At 51.8% G+C, this 24,852-nt stretch overlaps 1 protein-coding gene across 4 annotated transcripts in view; it reads left to right on the top strand.

Annotated features, from left to right (window-relative positions):
- Window positions 1–21,466, top strand: part of FLNA (filamin A) — a 56,254-nt gene extending 34,788 nt beyond the window's left edge. Inside the window, exons 29-48 of one of the 4 annotated variants that reach the window (XM_069063794.1) lie at window positions 94–283; window positions 560–583; window positions 3,441–3,688; window positions 4,538–4,630; window positions 5,333–5,435; window positions 5,533–5,673; window positions 5,909–6,037; window positions 8,614–8,787; window positions 9,159–9,320; window positions 10,617–10,820; window positions 10,969–11,121; window positions 11,447–11,569; window positions 12,062–12,328; window positions 13,189–13,326; window positions 14,223–14,338; window positions 15,135–15,267; window positions 15,957–16,133; window positions 17,841–18,059; window positions 18,142–18,345; window positions 20,674–21,466. In XM_069063794.1, coding sequence (XP_068919895.1) covers window positions 94–283; window positions 560–583; window positions 3,441–3,688; window positions 4,538–4,630; window positions 5,333–5,435; window positions 5,533–5,673; window positions 5,909–6,037; window positions 8,614–8,787; window positions 9,159–9,320; window positions 10,617–10,820; window positions 10,969–11,121; window positions 11,447–11,569; window positions 12,062–12,328; window positions 13,189–13,326; window positions 14,223–14,338; window positions 15,135–15,267; window positions 15,957–16,133; window positions 17,841–18,059; window positions 18,142–18,345; window positions 20,674–20,861 — 3,186 coding nt within the window. In that variant the 3' untranslated portion in view covers window positions 20,862–21,466. The remainder of the gene's footprint in view (window positions 1–93; window positions 284–559; window positions 584–3,440; window positions 3,689–4,537; window positions 4,631–5,332; window positions 5,436–5,532; window positions 5,674–5,908; window positions 6,038–8,613; window positions 8,788–9,158; window positions 9,321–10,616; window positions 10,821–10,968; window positions 11,122–11,446; window positions 11,570–12,061; window positions 12,329–13,188; window positions 13,327–14,222; window positions 14,339–15,134; window positions 15,268–15,956; window positions 16,134–17,840; window positions 18,060–18,141; window positions 18,346–20,673) is intronic. The other 3 variants (XM_069063795.1, XM_069063796.1, XM_069063797.1) reach the window with 3 other exon arrangements.
- The last annotated feature ends 3,386 nt before the right edge of the window (window positions 21,467–24,852 follow it).

The raw sequence follows: 24,852 nt of genomic DNA, 5'->3' as shown, positions 1-24,852 counted from the left end.
ATATTGACATTTGGTGGAGTTGTGTCCAGCATGGTGGGCAGGCAGGGTTCAGGAGGCACCCTCTCATAGCCTGGCTTCCTTCCCTTATGGCAGGACCCTGAAGGGAAGCCCAAGAAGACAACGATCCAGGACAATCAGGACGGCACTTACACTGTGTCCTACGTCCCTGACATGACAGGCAGATACACAATTCTCATCAAGTATGGGGGTGATGAGATTCCCTTGTCCCCATACCGCGTCCGGGCCCTGCCCACGGGGGATGCCAGCAAGTGCACTGTGACAGGTGAGAGCACTGGCAGAGGAGGGGCCTTGTGCCCCCTGGGGGGTGGCGGGCCCCCTCCCCCCAAGCCGAGGTCGGGTCAGCAGCCCCGCAGACACTCGCTTTCTTACAGACACCCCTTGTTTCACCGCTGCTCACCGCCCCCCCCCCAGTTGTCTGTGTGTGCAGATGTGTGTGTGTGTGCGCGCGTGTGTGTGGGTATGCAGGTGGCATTGGCACCTCGTGTGACCTGGTTTTCTCACTTGACCTTTCTCCTTGCTCTCTGCCCTTTCACCTCAGTGTCAATCGGAGGTCACGGGCTAGGTAAGCTGCTTGCTGGTGCATACCCCAAATTCATCCCTGTCCAGAGGGACAGGTTCCTTTCCTGCTTGTCCCAGCTCCCCTCAAACCGTTCACAGCTGCAGCCACTCTGGGCAGTGTTGGGGGGCAAGGAGAGGGTAGAGTCTGGGTTGGGGGGGGACTCTCTGAGCCCTAGCTCAGCTCCACCTCTGCACCACCTCAGGCAAGTCGCTTCCCTTTCAAGGCTAGGAGTGGAAGTGCACACTGCCCCCTTGGCCCTAGGGTTCTTTAGGGAGCGGCTGTGAGCTGTTTGGGTTAGGGGCATCCAGAGGGACCATCTTTGCCAGGGAGCCTTGGGGTCTGGGGATCTCGGCACAAACGCTGCCCCTTTTCCTAGGGAAGCTGGGCCTGGCAGCTGGCTCTCTGTCTTCCCTGACCCCTGTCACCTCCTCCTGTTCTCCCTTCCCCTCCAGGGGCAGCTGTCTCCCTCCCATCCCTCCCTTCCTCCCTCTCTTCCTTGCTAGCTGGGGAAACTCTGCCTTCCCCTCCCCGAGGGCTATGATCCAAAGGACTGAGGGAGTATCGGTTTGTCCTGCCCCTGGCCCAGAGCAGTCCTTCTTCCCCTTCCCAGCCTTGGCCGGATCCGCAGACTCCTATTCCCACCTCCAGGGGGTGCCTTGGTCCTTAACCTGGGTGTGCATGGCAGGGGAGGTGGGTGTTGCTGGGGAGGTGGCTCCGCCAGCATGGCAGGAGACGGTATTCTCTCTATATTTTCTTGCACTCCACTGCTCCTACCCCACTAACCCCTTGCTCCTCAAAGCCCAAGCAGTGACGTTGCTTCGTGTGAGCCAAGGGCCCTAAGAGTTTGGGGAGATCAGAAAGGAGTGAGGCTTAGGCCCCGCCTGAGAAAAGCCCTGTGAGGCTACAAGCACCACCCTAGGGGAGTGAATGGCTTACAAGGGAAGAGATCTGCAGTTGGGCTTTGAAGGCCAGGCCGACCAAAGGGCAAAATGGGGGGGCCCACATTCATGCACTTTCCAACTTCTCTGCTGGGGGAGGAAAAAACCCTTGAAGGCAGCAACCATCTCCCATTTGTACTCCCAGGGCTCAGCCTGGCCTAGCACCTCACTTGGTATGGGTGTTCCATACATGGCCCTGTGCCTCCATTGGGATGGGTGTCCCAGAAATGGGTGCCCAGAAACTCAATTGGAATGGGTGCTTCCATTGGAATGGGTGTCCAATACGTGGCCGGGCACCTCCATTGGGATGAGTGTCCCATGCATGGCCCTGCGCACTCCATTGGGATGGGTGTCACAGACATGTTTGATGTATTGCTTTGAATGGATTACTTACAGAAGGGGAGGCAAGGAGGGCCAGGAGAATGGCCTTAACAAGGGGGAGGTGGTGCAGAAGGCAGGTTTAAAAGGAAGGTGGAGAATCCTAGGCCAGGCTGCAGAGCATGAGCCTCAGGCTGCCTGTTACTTACCTCGGGAGCCCACAAGCCTAAGAGTGCTACTGAGAAAAAATCCAGGATATGAACAGTTGGTGGGGGGGAGCTGCTATAGGTCAGGCCACCCCAGTGCATTGAACTCTTGTCATGTACCCAGGAACATTTGGAGGTAGACATAAAATTGGCTTAGTGGGCTGGGGCAGAATGAAGGCAGTGTACCTGGGAAAGCAAGGAGTCATTAGCAGAAACAGGTCGGGGCAGCAAAAGGGAGCTCGACCTCCCCAAATCTGCCTACTCACACTGAGGGTTGGGCAGGTCCCCTGTTGTCGCCTGTCCCCAAGCAGAGTTGAGGCGAATAGCCCTTTCCCTGTGAGCACAGTGGGTGCTTGCTCTTATAGGGCTAGTAGGATCTCACTAGCCACTATTGGGTCCTTAATAATGGGGCCAAGGAGTTCTGCCTTACCTTCCCAAGCAGGGGGGGTCACACTGATCACCCACACATGCAGTTGCCCAGATGCTCTTCAGGACTGGCCTCTCAATCCCATTCAGCACTTGCTGGGGGGCAAAGTACCCCTCCACATAGGAGGTGGGGGGATGGCACAGAGATTGCTCAGGTCTAGACCTTCCCATCTAAGGAGAAGCTGAGCCCCGGGGCCCCCAGCACTTGGTCCCTTGCTCTCAAACGTCACTGCCAGGCCCTTGTCCTTTAGACTGCAGGGCCCCCCACTAGGCGGCTGCTACACCTGCTGCTTTGCCCCTTTCTCAGTCCGTGTTTTTCCCCTCCCCCCAACCATCACCACTACTGCTGCGCTAACCCTGCTGAGCCTTGCAAATCTCACTGAACCCCCCCCTTCTTACTGCACACTTCATCTGGGCCCTGCCTGGCTCTCCTACTCTGCTCCATGCCTGGCTGCGCTGGCATCTCCAATGGGGTGAGCATTCTCAGTCGTCAGGAAACTTGGAACTTCACTCAAAACCTCAGTGTCCCACACACTGCTGCTGGGGCAAGGGTTTCTCTTCAATTCCTTCTGTAAATCCTGGGAGGAGGGAGAAGGCAGCTGTGTTGCCAGGGCATGTGCCCATCTTTAAGTGGAGAGGGGGCTGATGATGCACACTCACTGCTACCACTGGGCTGGAGACTGCCCCTCACACAGCCCCCCAAGCACCCCAGAGTGCTCCCCCAACCTTTTGGAGACTCTGATTAACAGCTAGGCCTTGCCCAATCCAACTGAGGAAAGCAGGTCTGCTGGATCAGGGTTGCCCTGACACTATGGAGAAGGAGCTACTTTCCTGCCCACTGAGAAACTCCTCCCCCTCTCCCCTTGGGAAAGATGGGGGCTCCCTTGGCTGTGCTTGGGGAGTCATGGAGGGAGGGGATCACAAGATCAGCCAAAGGCCCAGGCTCACTGTCCTGCCCCTGCCCCACACCAGGCACTGGCATCGGCCCCACCATCCAGATTGGCGAGGAGACAGTGATTACTGTGGATGCCAAGGCTGCTGGCAAAGGCAAGGTCACATGCACGGTGTGTACCCCCGATGGCACAGAAGTAGATGTGGATGTAGTAGAGAACGAAGATGGGACTTTTGACATCTTCTACACAGCCCCCCAGCCAGGCAAATACATCATCTGCGTCCGCTTCGGGGGCGAGCACATTCCCAACAGCCCCTTCCAGGTCATGGTGAGTTGAGCCTTGAGGGAATAGGCAAAGGATGTGGACCTTCCTCTGCTGGGCTCCCCTGGTTCCCAATTTGGGGGGTCTTTGGTCATTCCTGGGATGGCCCTCCCCCTGCTTCAGTGAACAAAGGCCCCATCCTCTGGGGAGAATGTTCACACTCTCCTCTCATCCCTCCACTGGCCTCAAGAAGGTGAGAGATAGAACAGTGTGATGCAGTGAAGTAGAAAGGACATTGGGTTGGGACTCTGAAGACAAGACCCTTCCCTAATCTGGGCCTCATTTGCTTTAATCTTCAAGTGACAGGGGTGGCCATGAGAACCACTGGTCTGCCTCTACTTCTGTGATCCTATGCGTGTGTCTGTCTCCAACCCAGAAGGCATAAATCCATCTTCTTTCTCCTGGACTGCAAGCTAGGGAGTCTGTATCATGGACTCCTTTGTCCTGGAGTAGGTCTTCCCATGTGAAAGTACCCTTTATCACTGGGTTGTCTCAGAGCCCCCTTTTCCTGGACTTTGGAGAGACCAGGGACAGGAATCCAAGTCAGGTGTGACAAGCCATTCCCTTTGGTTTCCAAGGGGAGGTTCTGCCTGGCCCTTTCTGACACCCCATGCTGCATCCCCTCCAGCTTCCAGGTAACTAGGTGCTTTCCAGCTGAGGCCTAGCTCTGGGACAGGCTAAAGAGGGACCCACTTCCTGTTTTCCCTTCCCTCCCTCCTTTTCCTCTAATTGTGCATGGTAAGGCCCTGTGCTTTAGTGGCTCTCTCTTGGTCCAGGGTCCAAACGTTCCAGATGGAGGGCATCACAGGTGGTTCTAGCTGGCTTATCTACTAATGACCTTCTTTCTCCTACCAGGCCTTGGATGGGGACCAGCCTACCCCTCAGCAGATGCGTACCCAGCAGTTGTCAGCCCCCTACTCGTATGCGCCAGGTGTCCAGCAACCTTGGGTACAAGTCCATTTACTTTCCTCAAAAACAGAAGCAGGGGCTGCTCTCAGCCAAGGACCTGGACCCTTTAGCATGTGGGTCTTTGGTTCTGTTGCTGACCCTTCTTCCTCAGTGGAATAGTCAGACTGTAGGGGCTCAGTGTTTGCAGGATGGCAAACAGGAAGGACCCTGGACTCTAGCCCAGGGCTCCTTTCTATCTTCCAACCCTGCTGTTTCTTCAGTGGGCTGGGGAGAGGTCACTTAGCTACCCTCAGTGGGCCCCCAGTTTTCCCAATGGAAAGACATAAGGAGCCTGGTGTAAATGCCAGGTGCTGAGGAAATAAAGACTAAAACTAAATGGTCCTTGGTCTCAAAAAGCTTACAGTCTCCTAGGCCAAACCTCTGGGATCTGAGGAACTCCTGAGGCAAAGGAGTATGGCATGGGTTACTTGGCATCTGTTCAGAGCACTTGGGCCTGAGGTAGGATGGCACATGGCCAGCCAGAGGACTGGTCTGTCCTCCATGGGCCCAACTTCAGCTTCGGGCCAAGGACTAGGACAAGAAGAAATCCCACTTTGGGAGAAGAAGGACAGACATTGTCTCTTTCCATGAACCTCTCTGAGTCTGATTCTACTTCCTCCCTCCTCTTCCTGGCCTGGCCCTTTTTCTCTCATGGTTGTCACCCCTAACCTGAAGTATCTTATTTCTATTTTCATTTCATAGGCTGCAGAACGGCCATTGGTGGGGGTGAATGGACTTGACGTTGCTGGCTTGAGGCCTTTTGACCTGGTCATCCCCTTTACCATCAAGAAGGGAGAAATCACAGGTGAGGAGGAAAGCAAGGGAAGAGGAGGGCTAGAGCCTGACTGTGGGGGCTGAGTGAGGCCCTCTCCAGCCATCTCTAAGGTCTCTGGTCCCTGCAGGGGAGGTTCGAATGCCATCAGGCCAGGTGGCAAAACCTTCCATCACGGACAACAAGGATGGCACTGTGACTGTGCGCTACGCCCCCACCGAGGCAGGCCTCCATGAGATGGACATACGCTACGACAGCATGCACATCCCAGGTGGGCCTGACTGCTGTGCCTTTGGTGCTGAGTGGGCTGATGACCTTTGGCATTGTGGGCAAACAGAACCTGTGAAGCCTTGGAGAAGCCTGACTAAGACAGGTTTCACCACTTGGACAGGGGCAGAAGGCAGCTAAGTGGGCCCATCCCCTAGACTGGTGAAAGCAGCAGGGTGGGCTCCAGCTTCCAGGGCACCAGAGACCCAGCCTTGCTGAGACCCTAACCCTACCCACAGGAAGCCCCTTGCAGTTCTACGTGGATTATGTCAACAGTGGTCATGTCACTGCCTATGGCCCAGGCCTGACTCATGGACTAGTGAATAAACCAGCTATCTTCACTGTCAACACCAAGGATGCAGGGGAAGGTAAGGAGGGGTAGGGGCAGGGAGGGCTTGCCCTCTGAATGATTTTGGTCTGCGCAGTACCTTCTCATCTTGGTCTTGGGGATTGTAGGGCAGATGTTCTCTAAGTTACAGACAGTGATCAACATGGTCTACTGGATAGAGGGGCCAGGTCTAGCCTCTGATTCAGGAAGACCCTGCTTCTGACACAAACTGGGGTGCGTTTCAATGGTGGGATGAAGGGGGGTCCATACTGATGAAATTGCAGGTTCCTACACTTATAGGAAACTCGGTCCCTGTAATGAACCTGTGTTGAGGTCCCCCAGTGAGTTAGTGGCAGAGCTGGGAGTGGGTCCTAGAGTGTTGTCTACTAGATCAGATCATGTGATATAAGTCTAGGAAGCAGCAGTCCTTGTTGGGGCCAGAGAGACTGAATTGACCCCTTAAGTTTACAGTCAACTTGGAACCCTACCTTCTTCTGCCTTCCACTTTGAGCAGAAATTCTCAGACATCACATGAACCAAAGGGAGGCCTGCGATATGGCAAGGGTGGCTGCTGAATAGGAAGGGAAAAGCAGCCCTCTGAGAATTGAGAACTGCCAAGTGTGGACCTGCCTGGGCTCTCTTCCCCATGTAGTCCCCATTTTGTAGTCAGGCCTGTTGCCTGGTTCCAGCATTTGTGGCTCCTATTACCAATGGGATAGAGTCTAAGCTTGACCAGTATCTCCACCCAAACTACCTTTCTGACCTTTCTCTCCTTCCACTCCCCAACACTTTTCCTGTTCCACTGCTAAGTCTATCTCCTAGCTGTTCCCAACATGTGTCACTCTCCTATCTTGATTCATTTCCGGAATGAACTGTCCCATCTCTTCCCTGAAGTTTTGGCCTTCTTCCATGTTCTGGTATGTAGGGCTCACCACTCTTGTGGAGGCCATCTTTACATTCAGTCTCTCCTGAAGGGCTCCTTGTTGCTGCTGTTGTTTTATTGATCACCCTTGTGTTCCTGTCACTTAGATTTCCCAGTGTATCCATCCCTTCCCCTTCTAGAGAGCCATCCCTCATAATGAAGAACTAAAAAGAGAGGGAGAAACTAAATTAGCATTGCACCCCCCACTGAGGCTTCTTGGCAAGCCAGCTCCAATCATCATTTTGCAGCATCCAGTCTAAACTGTTTGTTCTATTTACATTATTGTAGTTATTGAGTGTATTGTTCTTCTGATTTGGCTTGCTTCTTTGCATCAGTTCATCTACATCCTCTAATGCTGTTTATCGTGTATTAGAGCACACTAACATTTCATTACATTCATGTACCACAATCTGTTCAGCCATTCCCCAGTTGATGGGCATCTCCTTGGTTTCCAGCTACTCTAAAGTTTTGCCATGGGTTTTTGCCATGGTTTGGGGTCGACAGGGACTTGGGACCTTTTCATCGTTGGCCTTCTTGGAGTAGATGCCTAGCAGTGGAATCTGTAGGTTGAAGAGTGTGGACATCTAACTCTTCAGTATTCTCATCTTTTCCCACTTTTGCCAGTTTGATGGATGGGGGTAAAAATTGCTCATTGTGCTTGGGAATGTTCCTTCACATGCTCATTAAGAGTGTGGTCAGTTCTGTTGAGAATAGTTTGCTAATATTCATTAGCCCCTATGAATGGTTTTTGGTTGTCACTCTTCTTCTTAGTCCCTGTAGACCTTGTAAATCAGCCCCTTGTCAGAGATGTTTGGCACAAAGATTTTCCCCAGTCACCCATTTCCTCTCTTGGCCGACTCGTGTTAACTGTGTTCACTCAAAAGCTTTTTGATCGCACTTAATTGAAATGATATCTTATTTTTTTTTAATTGCCACCTTCCCTTATTGTTTGCATTCACCTCCCAACCATAGCTGTGAAAGGTCCCAGATCTCCTTTTGCCGTTGTTTTTATGCTGTCCTCTTTAATGGAGAGGTAGAGACTCTGTGGACTTGGACACTCTCAGCACTCTGGGCAGCTCCCTAAGGCTCTAAATTGCAGAAGAGGTGGTGGCCTGCTTTAGGAGAAAGGGATCTCCTCCCAAGAAGCTCCTTCCTTCACTGCCGCCATTATGAGCCCAATCTCTAACCTGAGCCTATGGCCTTTAACATTCGGTTCACAGTTGGTGTATGGTGTAAGATGAAAGTCTGACCATAGTAGTCTGGAAAGATGCTTTTGGGTTTTCCCAGAAATTCCTATTGAATAGAAGACTCCTTCCTAGCAGCACAGGGCTATTTCTTGTAATCTCCAGCATGGCTGAGCCCTTTAGATAGGATGAGACAGTGAGCCCTAACCCCATTTCTTCTTCCTAGATAGTAGCATGCTCTTCTCACATTACTTTCTTTCCTTAACATATTGTATTCCCTGCTCCCTCCTCCTTATTAGAATGTAAGCTCCACAAGGGCAGGGACTCTGTTGTATCCCCAGTGCTGAACTGTGTGTGTGTGTGTGTGTGTGTGTGTGTGTGTGTGTGTGTTTGCATCTGTGTACACATGCACATCTAGCCTTCAGATTGTCCCTGGAAGACTCAGGGCTCTGTCTAAGAGACCTGTCTTCTCCTTCCTGGACCTTCTGGGCTCATGGTATGTCTCCTCAGGGGGCTTGTCCTTGGCCATTGAGGGCCCTTCAAAAGCCGACATCAGCTGTACAGATAACCAGGATGGCACCTGCACTGTCTCATACCTCCCAGTCCTCCCAGGGGATTACAGTATCCTAGTGAAGTATAATGACAAGCACATTCCCGGCAGCCCCTTCACGGCCAAGATCACAGGTATTGGTCCAGGGTGCTAAGGGCAGGGCTGGACTGAGCTAGGGAGAGAAGAGGCCTACATGAGGCCATCTATTGTTGGGGAGGACAAGAGAACCTCCATGCTCCTAGACCAGTCCAAGGACTCTTAGATCATTAAATCCCATTTTTAAAGAAACTAAGGAAAGGAATTGACTTGCTGTGGGTCATGTGACAGTGCTTGTAAACACTACCACACCACCCCCAGGCCAGTTTTCCCCAAACATAAAGTAGAAAAATGTGAAATTTCAAGTTGAATGTATGTCCCCTTCACTTCTAATCAAGGAAAATGTCCCGGATGAAGAGATGGGCCAAGGTTTTGTTTTCCTTCTAGCTCTGTCATTCTTCCCCCACAGGTGATGATTCCATGCGCATGTCTCACCTGAAGGTGGGCTCTGCTGCTGACATTCCCCTCAACATCACCGAGACAGACATCAGTCAACTCACAGCAACTGTTGTGCCCCCATCAGGCCGAGAGGAGCCCTGCCTGCTCAAGAGACTGCGCAATGGCCATGTTGGTTAGGAAGCTCCCATTTGCCTTCCTCTAGCTCTAGCTCTAGCAACACCAGGGAGGAAGGCCCAGGGTAACAGTTTATAACCAAGTATAAGGAAGGACTTGCTGGTAACTGGAGCTGTCCTAAAGTGGATTAAGCTGCCTAGTTGAGGTAGTGAGTGCCCTGGTCCCACTAGCGTTTAAGAAGAGGTTAGGTGACCACTTGTCAGAGGTGGAATGCTCGATGATGTATGTCTGTCAGCACCAGACCTTGAAGAGTCAGGGTCTGAAAAGAGCTTCACAGGCAAGCCCAGAACATAATGCCAAATCAAACAGAATGAAATGGAAGAAGGTCTTTCCCTTCCCAAAAGTGTTCGGTTTGGCTTCCATCCAATCAGCCATGGCTGTATGGGGTTTAGAGGAAGTTCAGACAGAAAGGGAAGATAAGGAGTGGGTAGTGATTCACAGGGAAAAGATTAGCATCTCTGCCAGCTTAACATGAGTCAGCAGGCAGTGTAATAGGGCAGCCAGATGGGATTGTGGGCTCCATTTACAAAAGACATGGGGTCAGCCGTCCCTCCTTAGTCTGTTCTGGCTGAACCCGGTTGAAAGTTTAGCTAAGAGGGAGATTGATAAGCTGGACTCTGGAAGGTGACAGCCAGGATAATTAGGCCTTGATAAAGGTCCGTGGCATCTAAGGAATGGTTAAAGGAATTGGGGATGTTTTCTCAGGAAAAAGAAAGATTGGGGGGAGATGCACTCACTCCCTTTCAGTAATCTGCAAGGCTCTTGTGTGGCTGAGGGGGTAGGCTTGTTCTCTTTGGCCCCCAGGGGCAGAACCAGGAGAACTGGGGGGCTCTCCCAACCAGAGAGCAGTCTCAGAGTGGGACAGTCCCTCAGGATGTGGTGGCTCCCTTTGAGAGGTTGGTTTCTTAGATCCAGCTCGGCCAATGAATTCCCTTCCAGCTGTGGGATTCTGGGATTCCTCCATGGGGAATTGACTGATCCCCTCTGAGATCCTTCCCTAAGTGGGCATGGGTGATGCTAGGAATTGTCCTTGTATTCCCTAGTCCATGAACATAGGCCCTGCCTCAAGAGCCTCAGGACTCTTAAGGAGCCATGCAACTCAAGAGGGGGTACTTGCCCAGGGGGAAGAATGAGCACCTGGGACACTTGAGATACAACCAGACTTTCCAGCAACTGGAGGGGTGAGGGCAGGAAGCTAGAGGGAACTCATTCCATGGTGACTCTCAGCCTAGTGGGACTTAGTCTTCTCCAGATGCCCAACCTTGTTCACGGGCCTCTGTTCTCCCCATCCCAGGGATTTCATTCGTCCCCAAGGAGATAGGAGAACACCTCGTGAATGTCAAGAAGCACGGGCAGCACGTCCCCAACAGCCCTATCACCGTAATGATCAGCCAGTCAGAGATTGGGGATGCCAGCCGCGTGCACGTCTCTGGCCAAGGCCTCCATGAAGGCCGTACATTTGAACCAGCTGAGTTCATCATTGACACCCGGGATGCAGGTGACCGTGATCATCTGGATGGGCAGGGTGGGGAAGGGAGCCCCAGGGAGCTTAAGAGAAGCCAAGTCCTTAGTGGACTGCAAGTTCAGGAGGAGGGGAGAGAGCCAGGCTGAGCAAGTGGGCTGGACCTTGTCTTTGTCTGGCCCAGGCTATGGAGGGCTCAGCCTGTCCATCGAGGGCCCCAGCAAAGTTGACATCAATACTGAGGACTTGGAAGATGGTACCTGCAAGGTCACCTACTGCCCCACAGAACCTGGAAACTACATCATCAACATCAAGTTTGCTGATCAGCATGTCCCAGGTGAGCAGTGGACCCTTAGGGAGGCAGCCTAGCCCCAGCCTAAGTGATTGTGTGTGTGTTGGGGGGGAGGGGAGGGGCAGGAATCCAGGGCCTTTCTGATGTCACCCACAATGTGTGTGTGTGTGTGTGTGTGTGCCACTCCAAAACAGGCTGGCCAAGCGGGGCAGGCTGACTAGCAACTTCATGGTGCATTGGCATAATGGTGCCTGTATTATGCCCAGTGTGCCTGCCCCTTTTCCCTTGTCACTGGCTAACATGGTAGGAACAGGCAGTGGGCAGGGTAGGAGATAGGATGTAATACATAAATGAATTCTGCCTTCTGCAGGCAGCCCCTTCTCTGTCAAAGTGACTGGTGAGGGCCGAGTAAAGGAAAGTATCACCCGACGACGAAGAGCCCCCTCGGTTGCCAATATTGGCAGTCATTGTGACCTCAGCCTGAAAATCCCTGGTAGGTACACCCAAGAGACCATGGCAGTAGCTGTAATCTTAGACAAGTCACTTCCCTGTCTGGGCCCTTTCATGATCTGCAGTCCCTAAGTCACTCTAAAGCTAGAAGAATCCAATTCAAAGTAGACAGAAACTTTAGGCCTCTCTGGCCCAGCAGGCAAGGCTGGGACAAGGAAGAAATTCACTTCCTCTACCATTGTAGAGTATGGCAACAAGGGAATAGGCTTCCTGGATCTCAGGGAGGGCAGTGAGGGCCTGGACAAAGGCCAAGATATTTTTTCTATCCTTCCCCACCCCCTCACATTTCCACTCTGATTGAGGTGCAAATCAGATGACTGAGCTTCTAAGGAAGGGAGGGCACAGGCCCCTGAAGCCAGGGGCTTAGAAGAGTTTGGGCCTCTTGAAATAAATTCCAGGCCTGGCCTATGTCCCATCTTCCTTCCTTGTCCACTGTCTCTGGCTCTCTGTGATCTCTCTTCTCCTCTTCCCACAGAAATCAGTGTCCGAGATATGACAGCCCAGGTAACCAGCCCTTCGGGCAAGCCCCATGAGGCCGAGATCCTAGAGGGCGAGAACAACACCTACTGTATCCGTTTTGTACCTACTGAGATGGGTGTGCACACAGTCATTGTCAAGTACAAGGGGCAACACGTGCCTGGCAGCCCCTTCCAATTTACAGTGGGGCCCCTGGGCGAAGGGGGTGCCCACAAAGTCCGTGCTGGTGGGCCTGGCCTAGAGAGGGCAGAAGCTGGAGTGCCAGGTAAGCCAGGCCCTTAGCCACCCACACAGCGTCCTTTCCTTGGTTAGTGTGGGACTCTGGGGTTGCTTCCTCCATAAGGGTCATTAGCCATTCCTGGGCTAGGAGAGAGAATTAGTTGTGCCCCCTTGCCTTCATGGAACCTGCCGTGCCCTCCTAGGAGAGTGCAGAGAGAAAGGAGCAAGGACTGAATTGGGCCATCTGTGGGACAGAGTGTGGGGGAGACTGGTTCATCCCAACTTGCTGAGCATGGATTAGATGCCCAGGATAGGTGGGAGCTGGGCAGCAGCCCAGAACAAAGGTCATTGCCAGCTGGGAGACCAGCCTAACACTCAGAGGTAGAAGATTGTAGAGGTAGCCAAGGGCCATGGTAGATGGAGGCCTGTGATTGTAGTCACCTAGACCTGGGCCTGAATCCCAGTTCTGCCACAGCTTTGAGCCCTGTGGTCCTGGGCCAATCATTCCACCTCTCCTCTGTACGGTAAGGGTCTGCCCTACGGCTATAACATCTGCTTCAGAGGGTTGTTGTGAGGATTCGCTGAGATGGTGCGCACCGACTCAAGATACTACTATGTAAATGTCAGCCATTATTGGTCCAGGCCTATCATGCTTGTCCAGTGTGGTGACTCCTCTGTAACTTAGGCTGAGAAATTAAAGATTAAGGAACTCACCAAGAGGCAAATGGCCTGGGGGTGGCAAAGTAGGGTTTGAACCCAGGACTTGGCCAAATCTGAGCCCAGCCTTTTATCAACTATCTATTGGCACCATTCTAGAAAGGGCACAGGTGCTGAGCTTGGCATCAGCTGCAGCTCCCTGCCCCCACCCACACACACACACATGTGCTTCCCCCCCCCCCTCTGCAGCGGAATTCAGCATCTGGACAAGGGAGGCTGGTGCTGGGGGCCTAGCCATCGCTGTTGAAGGCCCTAGCAAGGCTGAGATCTCCTTCGAGGACCGCAAGGATGGCTCCTGTGGCGTCTCCTATGTGGTCCAAGAGCCCGGTAGGTGGGGGGGTAGGAGGGCAGGCCGTGCCACAGTGGGCCACATGCCATGGCGGGCTGCCTTGTGTAAAGCTTGATGGGGGCTGGAGTCTGACCTGTGCTCCCCACAGAGAATTCCCCACAGGAGCAGTTGGCCTGGCCCAGGTTGCTGTTGGACAGACACATAACTGATTCTTGAGCAGCTGGAGAGGCGTACTCCCCATCTCAACCACCACACTCTTCAGTGGTTGGGACCTATGGAGGAGGCGCAAGGGCCCCCACCTTTGGGGAGCCCCTGGTCTGAGGGGAGAGACATTGCCCCTGTCCTTGGGGGAACCCCCCGATCTAAGGGGGGAGACGTGACCCCTACTGTTGGGGAGCCCCCTACCTGAAGGGGGAGACAAGAAACCCCACATGTGAAGGGGATAACAAGGCTCCCTCTTGGCTCTGGGGAGCCCCCTCCATCTGAAGAGGGTGACAAGGCTCCCTCTTGGCTCTGGGAAGCCCCCACATCTGAAGGGGAGACAAAACCCCCCCCATTCTGGGGAGCCCCCACATCTGAAGAGGGAGACAAAGCTCTTTGCTCAGCTCTGGGGAGCCCCACATTTCAAGGGGGAGACAAAAAATGTGATTAGAGATGGCAGGCCTAATCTGCCTTTTGCAAGCACATCTGCTTCTGAGACTGGAGGGGAGCAAACAGTGACAGTTCCCTAGTTTATGGAGGGGCTCCTATAGCCCTAGTGCCACTAGCCTCCCTGCAGCTAGCTTTGAGAACTAGTTAGGGTGTGGGCCAGGGCTGGAGGGAAGCAGCAGGATATGGTTTGTGGGAGGAGTGCAGAGCGGGCTTCCCCAAGGAGGGAGATTGCCAGGCTGCTCTGGAGTTTCGCACCTAATACCTTGTTGTTTTTCCCACCCAGGTGACTACGAGGTCTCCGTGAAGTTCAACGATGATCACATCCCCGACAGCCCCTTCGTGGTGCCTGTGGCTTCCCCATCTGGTGATGCCCGGCGCCTTACTGTTTCTAGCCTTCAGGTGAGGCACTGAGAGAAACCATCCCCAGCAGGGCCCAGCCCCCCTGGGCAGGACATGGGCAGTGCCAGGCCAGACTCTGCCACAGGGGAGAGACAGGGATGTTAGAGCAAAGATCTGGAGCCTGAGCTCCAGGCTGGGGGGAGGGGGGGATGGGATCAGAGAGCTGACTGCTGTAGCCAGGCTAGTGGGGAAAGATGCAAGAGTCCCTGGTCTGGCCATGCTTTCCCCTGCCCAGGGCTGGCACCAGTCCCTGCCCACCACTGGGGGTTTTTCTCGTGTCTCAGATCTAAAGGCTTTTAACAGATCTTGGTGCCTTTTGTGTACCAGGGCTGAGGTTTAAAGAGGGAGAGCCTGGCAAGGCTGCATGGCGGTACTGAAAGTCTCCTTCCCTTCCCTCCTCTGCTTACCTCCCCTGACCCTGACCCCTGACCCACAGTGTGAGAGTATGTGGTGTGGGGGGGAGGGTTGTGTATGTGTGGCCTGTGTGACACGTGTGTGACACGTGTGGGTGTGGCTTCTGCTGCCTCTCCCAGGGCCCCTTGCTCTCCCTCTTTAAACTGTATTTGCTGCCAAGTGGGTAAGTTGATCAAGGCCTTGGGGTTGCTCTTCCTACCTCTTTGCTCTCCCCCCACCTCCTCCTACTTTTCTTCCTCAGTTTCTCCCTTCCCCTTCTGCCCCTCCCTGCTGGAAGGGGTAGAGCTCTTCTGTGCATCCCCTTCTGTACCAAGGCTCCCCATTTCCCCCCCAAATCAGCCTGATCCCTGAGGGTCTCTAACCACCTGTGCTGTGATTCCAGGAGTCAGGTTTAAAGGTCAACCAGCCAGCCTCTTTTGCAGTCAGCCTGAATGGGGCCACAGGTGTCATCGATGCCAAGGTCCATAGCCCCTCGGGGGCCTTGGAGGAATGCTATGTCACAGAGATCGACCAAGGTGAGGCCAGGCTGTGCTGCCACCTCACTGTTGGCACTTGGCAGGGGAGGGCAGAGAGTCACTTATCTAGTGACCTGGGCTCCAGAGCAGCTGTGCCACTCGAGAGCCACTGGCAGGTGGTTTGTCTAGTGCCCTCACATGGTGGAGCTCCTGAGGGCCCGCTAGATTGAGAGACAATCTAGCACAGCCCTTGTTTTCCAAAGGATGAGACTAAAGCCCAGAGAAGGGTAGTCACCCCCACATCCAGCTATTTGTTACATTGCCCTGGCACCAATGCCATCTCTGAAAACAGAAACATGGCTACTACATTAGGAAGGCTCCCCTCCAAAACAGCACAAACCCCAGAACTGCTTCTCTTGTGCATAACTGCCTGTTCCGTGTCTGATACCACCACCACCACTGCTGCTGTGGCTACTGTGGCAGGGATGAGGGGGCCATGTCCATACCACAGGCTTTCCAAGCAGAATAACAGTGAATATGTGTTCATGGGGTACCTTAGGAGCAAGGCATCATGGGCAGACGCCACCTTTAGGGAGCCCTTGGAGACGGGGATTTAGCAATGAGGATGCAGGGAGGGCCTAGACACTGGCTGTTGGGTGAGCTGGGCAGGACCTTGGACCAGCTCTCACATATGTGTGGAGGGAAGGGTTGGTGGCATCTCCTTGTTCTCATCTGCCTCTTCCTATCAGATAAGTATGCCGTGCGCTTCATTCCCCGGGAGAATGGTATCTACCTGATTGATGTCAAATTCAATGGCTCCCATATCCCTGGCAGCCCCTTCAAGATCCGTGTGGGAGAGCCTGGGCAAGGAGGGGATCCAGGCATGGTGTCTGCCTATGGGGCAGGTCTCGAAGGCGGGATCACAGGTAGGTCTGGGCTGAGGAAGGGAAGGGAAAGGTGATGGCTGTGGTTGGAGTAGGCAGAGCTGGCCAGTGACGGGACAGCATGGCCCTTCACGGTCTAGCAGTTGCTGTCCTAAACCATGGTCTCTTCTGGTTTGGTACACCTCACTGCCATAACAACAGCTATAGGGGAAAGCCAAGTCCCCTTTTTGACCCTCAGCTGCTGAGTAGTCACCAGTGACTCATCTCAAGGTATGCTCATCCTAACTGGGAATCAATCACTCACACCCTGACCCAAAAGTTCTCACCAGGCCTTAGGCTCAGTCGAACAAGGTGACATTCAACAGGAATCAATGTTTGCACTTGGCCTGAAAGTAGAGTCTCAGCCAGGTCAAGGATGCTTCACGAGTCTGACCAAGCTCATGATAGGGCAGTTTGGGAACACCTGAGCTCTGGGAACAGGAGGCCCAGGGAGGCCTGACCCAAAATCAGCCAGCCAGGTGCTAAATGGCAAAGACAGCCCTGGGCCACAGCATCAGCTTGCCAGGAACAGGATGGAGTGTGGCTGAGATGACATCTGGATTTACTTTGGCATCCCAGAGGGCAATGATAATCTGAAAGGCTTGAGGCCTTGCCATTAAACTCAGGATTAATCCCAGAAGGCAGCACCACGAGCAGCAATGACAGGGAGGTGGGGGGCATGTGCCAAGGGGCCAATTTGGGGATGATGTCAAGGGTCGATATTATAACAATAAGAACTGTCTCAAGGTGGCCTGGGGAGGTAGGGCTTGGAGTAGCAGCTGAGACTGGATGGCTGTTTGGCCCCAGATGTCATAGAGGACCTTTGTGGTAAGGTGCAGACTGGGACACATTGGCCTCCCAGCTCCTCTCTAATAGAGTGCTTCTGAGACCTGGTGAAGCTCTGATGATAGTGGCTCTTTCCCCTCAATCTCCTGGGATCCCTAGGCAGGCAGGTAGGCGTCCTACTGGTCACTGACCTGGGGCACAGTGTGACTTTATTTGTAGCTAACTACAGGCTGCCTCCTGCTTTAAGGCCCAGACAGCAGCAAACAAGAAACAAGCCCATAGCACTTGACAAGTCCTTTTTTTCACAACACAACATGATGGGGAGACTGGGGAGACCCAAGCTCTTCTGAGGCCAAGCCCTGTGCTCTGCCCACTGTATCTGCCTCTGCCATCAATGGCATCTGTAACCACTTCTTATACATGGATACTTTCCAACCAACTTTAGGCTTCCTGCTGCTGCTGTCTGTGAGTGGGGAAGGAACAGGGACACACAGAGACATACAGTCCAATCATAGCTTGTTCTGGGTCAGAGCCCAGGCAGGGAACCCATCAGCCTCCCAGGAGGTCATCTTCTGTCACCAGTCTACTTAGCCATATCACACAGGCCTCAGTGTCCACCACGGGCAGAAGTCCCTGTTCTTTCTCCAGACTGGCCTTACCTCATGCTGTGACTTTGTCTTCAGAGGGTGGATGATGTCACCTGAGTGGCTGCTCCAGTCTTGTGGAGAGCTTGAGCCCAGTCTTACCTGTTCTTTGCTCTGAAACCATGTGACTCCCTTCCTGCAGACAGACATTACTTTTCCCTAGCATTGTCTCATGTATATGAGTCAGAACTAGGGAGGAGGACAAGGTTCAAGGATCAGTAAAAACCTTTTCTACCCTTCTCCTTTTGGGACTACCTTCTTCTTCTTTCCTTAACACTAGGGAGCCCAGCAGAGTTCATTGTCAACACTAGCAGCGCTGGAGCTGGTGCCTTGTCTGTCACTATTGATGGCCCTTCCAAGGTGAAAATGGATTGTCAGGAGTGTTCCGAGGGCTACCGGGTAACCTACACACCCATGGCTCCTGGCAGTTACCTCATCTCTATCAAGTATGGAGGCCCTTACCACATCGTGGGCAGCCCTTTTAAGGCCAAAGTCACAGGTGTGGACTCTTATCCCCCAATGCCCCTTGGTTTTGGATTCCCTCTTCTTTCTAGCATTCTCACACACTGTCTGCTCTATAGGTCCCCGACTGGTCAGTAGTCACAGTCTCCATGAAACCTCATCAGTGTTTGTGGACTCAGTAACCAAAGGCGAGGCACCCCTGCAGACTCGAGCCCTGCCAAAGCTCCACTCAGATGCCAGCAAGGTGGTGGCCAAGGGCCTGGGGCTCAGCAAGGCCTTTGTGGGCCAGAAGAATTCTTTCACTGTGGATTGCAGCAAAGCAGGCAGGCGTGGGGGCCTCTTGGGGCTGCTAGAGGGGGTAGGCCTGGGTAGTGAGCCAGCTGCTTTTACAAAAAGGGTTCTGGGGCTGGAACAGATTCCAAATTGGGAGTGGAGATCAGGGTCTAAACTAGCTCTGCCACTTACTGCTCTTGGGGGACCCAGAAAGTATAAGAACTTTGGTGGGAAGCAAGGGGATAAGATCTGAGCCACAACTTAGTCTTCCAGAGTTGCTTGGGCCCTTCGTCAAGAAGCATTTATTGGGCACCTACTGTGTAGCACTAAACACTGATCCAAGGCAAAAGATAGCCCCTGCCCTCAAGGAGCTTACCTAATGAGGAAGACCATATGCAAACAGATACAAAGCAAACACCGCCCCCCCATAGAATAAATAGATAATTAGTAGAGGGAAGGGCCTGAAATTAAGAGGAGTTGGAGAAGGCCTCCTGTAGAAGGTAGAATTTTAGTTGAGACTTAAAGAAAGCCAGCCAGGGAAGTTGGCAGGCAAAGTGGAAGAGGGAGAGCATTCCAGGCATGGGGCCAGAGACAGTGCCTAGAGCCAAGAGATGGAGGGGCTTGGTGATGGGACAGCCAGGAGACCAATGTCACTGATTCAAAGAATACATGAGGCGAGTAAGGTGTAAGAAGACTGGGAGGGTGGAAGGGAGCTAGGTTATGAAGAGCTTTGAATATCAAACAAAATATTTTGTATTTTATCTTGGATGTGATAGGGAGCCACTTGAGTTATTGAGTAGGGGAGTGACATATAGTCAGACCTGCACTTTAGGAAAATCACTTTAGTGGCTGAATGGAGGATGGACTGGAGGGGAGAGACTTGGCAGTCAGATGCCCCCTGTAGATATTGCTGTAATCTAGGCATAAGGTGCTGATGGACTGCACCCAGGTGGTGGCAGTGTTTGAGGAGAGAAGGGGGTGTATTTGAGAGATGGCTACGGAGGTGGCATTAACAGGCCTTGGCACCATATTGGATATGGTGGGAGGGGCAGAGTGAGGAGTACAGCATGACTCCTAGGTTGGGAATCTGAGGGATGGGAAGATGGTAACGTCTCCAGTAATAAGGAAGGTGGGAGGTGAGGAGGGTTTAGGGGGGAAGATGAGATCAATTGGGGACATGTTGAGTTTAAGATGTCTACTGGACATCCAGTCCTAGATGTCTGAAAGGCAGTTGGAGATGTGAGATAGGAGGTCAGCAGAGAGAGCGGGACAGGATGGGTAAATGGGAGAATCATCAGCATAGAGATGGTCATTCAATCTGTAGGAGCTGATGAAATCTCCAAGTGAAGTAGGATAGAGGGAGGAGGGAAGAGGCCCCAGGACAGAGCCCTGAGAGACACCTACAGTTAGAGGGAATGATCTGGAGGAGGATCCAGCAAAGGGGACAGAGAAGGAGTGGTCAGAGAGGTAGGAGGAGAACCAGGAGACGGGTGTACTGAGAGGTTAAGTCACCTGTCCAGGGTCATACAACACAACCAGAGGCACTTGAATCTAGGGCTTCCTGACTCCAGGCTAGTTCTTATCTGTGCTAATTCTTTCAGGGAAATGACTTGCTCTTCCTGTACAGAAGAGAGAATTTGGCAGGAGAAAAGGAGAGATGAGCATTTATGTAGCACACAGTAGTGTGCCAGCCACTGTGTTAAAAGTTTTACAATTATTATTTGACCTTCCCAACAACCCTGGGAGGGAGGTGCTATAGTCAAATGTTACTTGACCTGCCTGGGGTTACACAGCTAGCAAATACTGAGGCCAGATTTGAACTCAGATCTTCTGACTCCACCCCCAGAGCTCTATGTGGCACCCCCTAACCGTCTAGGAGGAGCAGGATTCCAATCCAGAATCATTGTCCCCTGCCCCCACCCCCACATTTCTAGACCAAGTGTTTGGGGTTGGGAACAGAGCAGGCCGTCTGAAAAGTCATGTGTTGGCAGAGTCCTGGGATGTCTATACAGGGCTGGATATGTGTCTCACATGTCTCTCATACACACACAGCCCCCACCAAGCATTGCTGACTGAAGTCTGCTGATTGCCCTGGACCTTGTGTCCAACCATCTTCCTTTCTCTCCACCCTCATTACTTGTCGCCCTAAGCCCTTGGACACTCTTTGGCATTTAGAGCCCTTCACAATCCACCTCCACTTGAGTGCATCTTACATTGCCACCTCTCTCCATTGCAGGTGGATTGACCTATTCCTCTGGAAAGCCAGCTCCTTGAGGGTGGGCCTTTTTGTCTTGGTAGTCCCCCAGTGCCTAGCACCAGGACTTAATGGGTGTCAGTGGACTAGAAGAGATGCCTAAATGTCTCTCTCCTGTTCTTAGGTAATAATATCCTCATGGTGGGGGTCCAAGGCCCCAAAACCCCATGCGAGGAGATCTTGGTGAAGCACGTCAGTGGCGGCCTCTACACTATCACCTACCTGCTCAAGGAGAAGGGCGACTACACCCTCATGGTCATGTGGGGCGAGGAGCATATCCCAGGGAGCCCCTATCACATCACCATGCCCTGATTTTCACTTTTCCCTATCCTATTCCATGCCACTTGCTCCTGACCCTCTTCCCTACCCCCCAGTATTGACCTGTGGATCAGTTTACAAGGAGGAGAATTTACCCTCTTCCCCCCCACCGCCCTCCATCACCATTTTTCTGGCCTTGTGCCCTCCCCAGGCAAAAAGATCTAAGACCCACTATTGATTTGGTGTAGGTGGGGAGGCATTCGCACATTTAGGATTATACCTGCAGAACTCCCCACCCCCACAGGCCATGGATGCCTCCTTGCTTCCACTTTCACCCTTCCTGGCTGGGGGTAGGGGAGGGATGGCGGCTCTGTCCTTAGAACATAAGTCCCCCCAGCACCCCCACTGTACTACTGGCATGGGCTAGGCCGCCAGCCTATTGCTATGCAGAGGTGTCCCCAGCTGGCTGCTTCCTGCTCCCTGCTCTAGACACACCTCTGGTTCTTAGGCTCAGAAAACAGTTGGGTATTTTTTTGTTTTGTTTTTGTTCTTAATTTTTTTGTTTTATTTTGTTCAAAAAAAATTTTTTGGGGGGGAGGGGCATGCAACTGCCACTCCCTTTCCTACCTGAAGGGGAATAAAGTTCTGCTCCAACTCTCCTCTTGGTCTAGAGGAGTCCTACTTTGCTGCGCCAGGGGCTGGGGTCTTGGCAACCTGATGGAGGGAATGGGGCAGTATAAACAACACAACCCATCTTGGTTACAACTTTCTGAGCCTTTTGGGTTTGGACTCTTAAGCTTGAAGCCAACAGCTCAACCACTGTAAGTGTGAGCAAGTCACTGTACCCGAAAGTGCCAATTATTTTGTTGAACTGTGAGTCTGAAGGCGTCCTCCAGCTATAGTGTCTTAGACCCTCAGATTTTTGGAGGCAAGGAGGCAAGGCATGTAGTGGGTGTCTGTAGCGGCAAGCACCTCAGGGTGGCTGCCAACACAGGTTCTTGGATCTGCTTTGATAAAGGAAAGCAACTCAAAATGGGTTAACAAGCTTACTTTAATCAGTCAAATATGTATCGTTTACCTAGTTCAGGGGAAAAAGGTCAGCACCCTGAACTTCAGAATATACAGACAGAATTATCAAGACAGAAACAGATCAAGTAGACAGATTTCCAAACTGTCCAACCATTACATCCATACCAAATCAACATCTGGGTTTCAAAGCCGGGGGCTCTGCACAACGGCTTTCCAGAATCCAGATCAAATCACAGAACACTTCTCAAAGTGAGCCCCAAAACAAAGCTACACATCAGGGCTTATATAGCCTTCTCCTGGCTCAGAGAATCTAACAACCTTATTGACTCACTGGCCAATCAAGAAGTATCTACTGAAAAACAAGCCTCCCACCCCAGGCTCCAGGTGCACTTTAGCCTAGGGGCAGGGAAGATCTTCCAAATCTGCATTCCCATTACAGTGTCAAGGGAGATCTATGATGAATATTCAGGAAGGAAGTGAGGAGCAGGAGCTCCAATCCATACAAGTTGCCTCATTCCACACTTTTGTCAGTTTGTTGGTGGACTAGAACCAGGTTGGAAAGCTGGGAAGTGATGGCAAGTGAAAGCCTTCCCTAGGCCTAGGAGTGGGCTATCCCCACCATCTGGTCAAGTGCTAAAGCAGAACTCTGGACAAGCATAGGGCTGGCTGGTGGGCCTGAGGGATGCTGCCACTACCTTTCATTGATAACTACTCTTGTTATCAATGCCTGACTGACTCTGACCCCATGGACTACAGCACACCAATTTTATACATGGGGGTCTTCTTGACAAAGATACTGAAGTGGTTTGCCGTTTCCTTCTGCAATGGATTAAGGTAAACAATGAAATGACTTGTCCAGGGTTACACAGCTAGTTACTGTCTGAGACCTAAGGTCTTTCTGACTCCAGGCTCAGTGCTCTATCCATTTAGCCACCTAGCTGCCTCAGTAACTGCCCTAGGCTTCTCAAATCTAGGCTGTCTAGATTCATTTCTCATTTCCATCTCCACCCTGATGGGACCATAGATTAGAGCACTACCTCAAACAGGAGGCTGGGGCTGGGGGGGGGGGGAGCCGTGAAATAGGGTGGGAAATTAGCCCAAGGTTTTTTATAGCTTTGATTCAAGAAACATGAAATGCCTACTAATAAAACCAAAAGGGTCCCAGATTCCTGCTCCCTGCTCTCAAGGATTTTATCTAATTGTTACACAACCATTCCATGAGAACTTTCTGAAATGAGAATTACACCACCATTTTAATCCATAGATCCCCAAAAGCTCCAAATGGTACATGTACATTTGAAAGTCCCTAACATCAAGAAGAGGGCAAGAGAGAGCACCTTTATATAGTTACAATTATAGTTACAACTACTTAATAATTAACTAGATGATCTGTATAGCACCAACACAATATTCACAGCACCTACGGCAACTATGAATATGCTGGCATAGTTCTCAATCGCAAAATATATCAGACTCTCCATATAGAACACAGAAGCAAAACATTTATTCTGACACCAGAAAACAGAAAGCCAAATCCATCATAGCAACAAAGAAGTTAATACACCATAACACAGCAAAGAGCCACACCATCCTTTAGCCTTCCCACAAACACGAGCCTACCTGTCTCCTTGGGTGCATCCTCTTCTCCCTCCAGCTCTAACTGTTCTGACTCCCAGTTTCCTGTGGGTTCTGCTCCACCCTTCAGCAAACTCCTCCCACTACAGGTTCTATATGATTACATCCAGCCTATTAGGGGACAGGGAAGATCTTCAAATTACCATTACCATCAAAATCAAGCAATGGATAAAGAAAGAACATGGGAGAAAATGGATGATTTTGAAGATAAGGTGAACATGTTTTTACACAAAGTCAATGAAGCTAACTGATACCCCAGAAACACAAAAACTAGTTTGACTCTGTAAAAGCCTTTCTTCAAAAGATAAATGGACAAAAGGTCCTGGCAGGTCTCAAAGTAAGAAATTTACACTATTAACCAGATGAAAAAATGCTCCAAATCATTGATCATATGAGAAATGCAAATGAAAATAACTGAGGTTTGACCTCACACCCATCAAACTGGCAAAGGTGACATAAAGGAAAATGACAAATGATGGAAGGGCTGCCCCCATGGCCTCATTTGGCCTGATCTACATGCCATCAGTGAAGTGTACAACAGTGCCCAGGAAGAGAGGCCTCTTTCAGGTTTCTGCCCTCCCCCACCCCTGAGTATGTGGTAGTACGAAGGAGCATTCAGGTAGCCCTGAATGGAGTAAGATGGCCAAGGTAGACCTGACAGCTTGCTAGGTAAAAGACACAGGAATAGAGAAACAAGCAGTGCAGAGGCTGATAAGCACACCACCATTCAGTCCAGGCCTGGCTGCCTGGTCCACCACACTAAGGAGGGCAGGAATGCCTGCATCTGTGGGAATGATCATAAAGTCTAACAAGACACCAAGGAAGCCAGTGCCATCTGACCTCACAAGCCACATAGGGTTGTCATGTGGATAAATATAACAGATAAGGGAGCAGATACACCAAAGTACCCCAGTTTACTTCATCTCTATCCCAGAGAGGAAACAGATTGTTCCATCCCTACCCAGGGACCCAAAACACCGCATGTTGGAGTTAACCACACTTCGTGGTTTGGGCAACTCCAAGCATTTCCATGTGGACCTACCCACAATAATCAGTATAAGGTACAGATACTGACTCCAAAGAACCCATGCACCCATTTCCTCAGCTGCCTGCCGTCTGTATCCTTCCTCTCTCCGGGGAACCCAAGGTGCTCCAATGGGCCCACCGGGGTAAGGTCTTGCCATGGTAGCAGCCTGATTTCCAGCAATCAACAACTTGTTATGTCTAGATAAGGTAAAGGCCTTACATGCAAGTGGGGCTGAAGACAGCCTCCTGACCCAGTGCTGAATCTCACAGAACAGTTTTATCATCTATCTATCTATCTATCTATCTATCTATCTATCTATCTATCTATCTATCTATCTATCTATCTATCTATCTA

This window comes from Petaurus breviceps, unplaced genomic scaffold (assembly GCF_028583685.1).
Source record: "Petaurus breviceps papuanus isolate PSGF00001 unplaced genomic scaffold, PetGlider_PUasm1.0 90601, whole genome shotgun sequence".
In the NCBI taxonomy this organism is placed as follows: Eukaryota; Metazoa; Chordata; class Mammalia; order Diprotodontia; family Petauridae; genus Petaurus; species Petaurus breviceps.
This window is presented reverse-complemented; position numbering and strand designations above follow the sequence as displayed.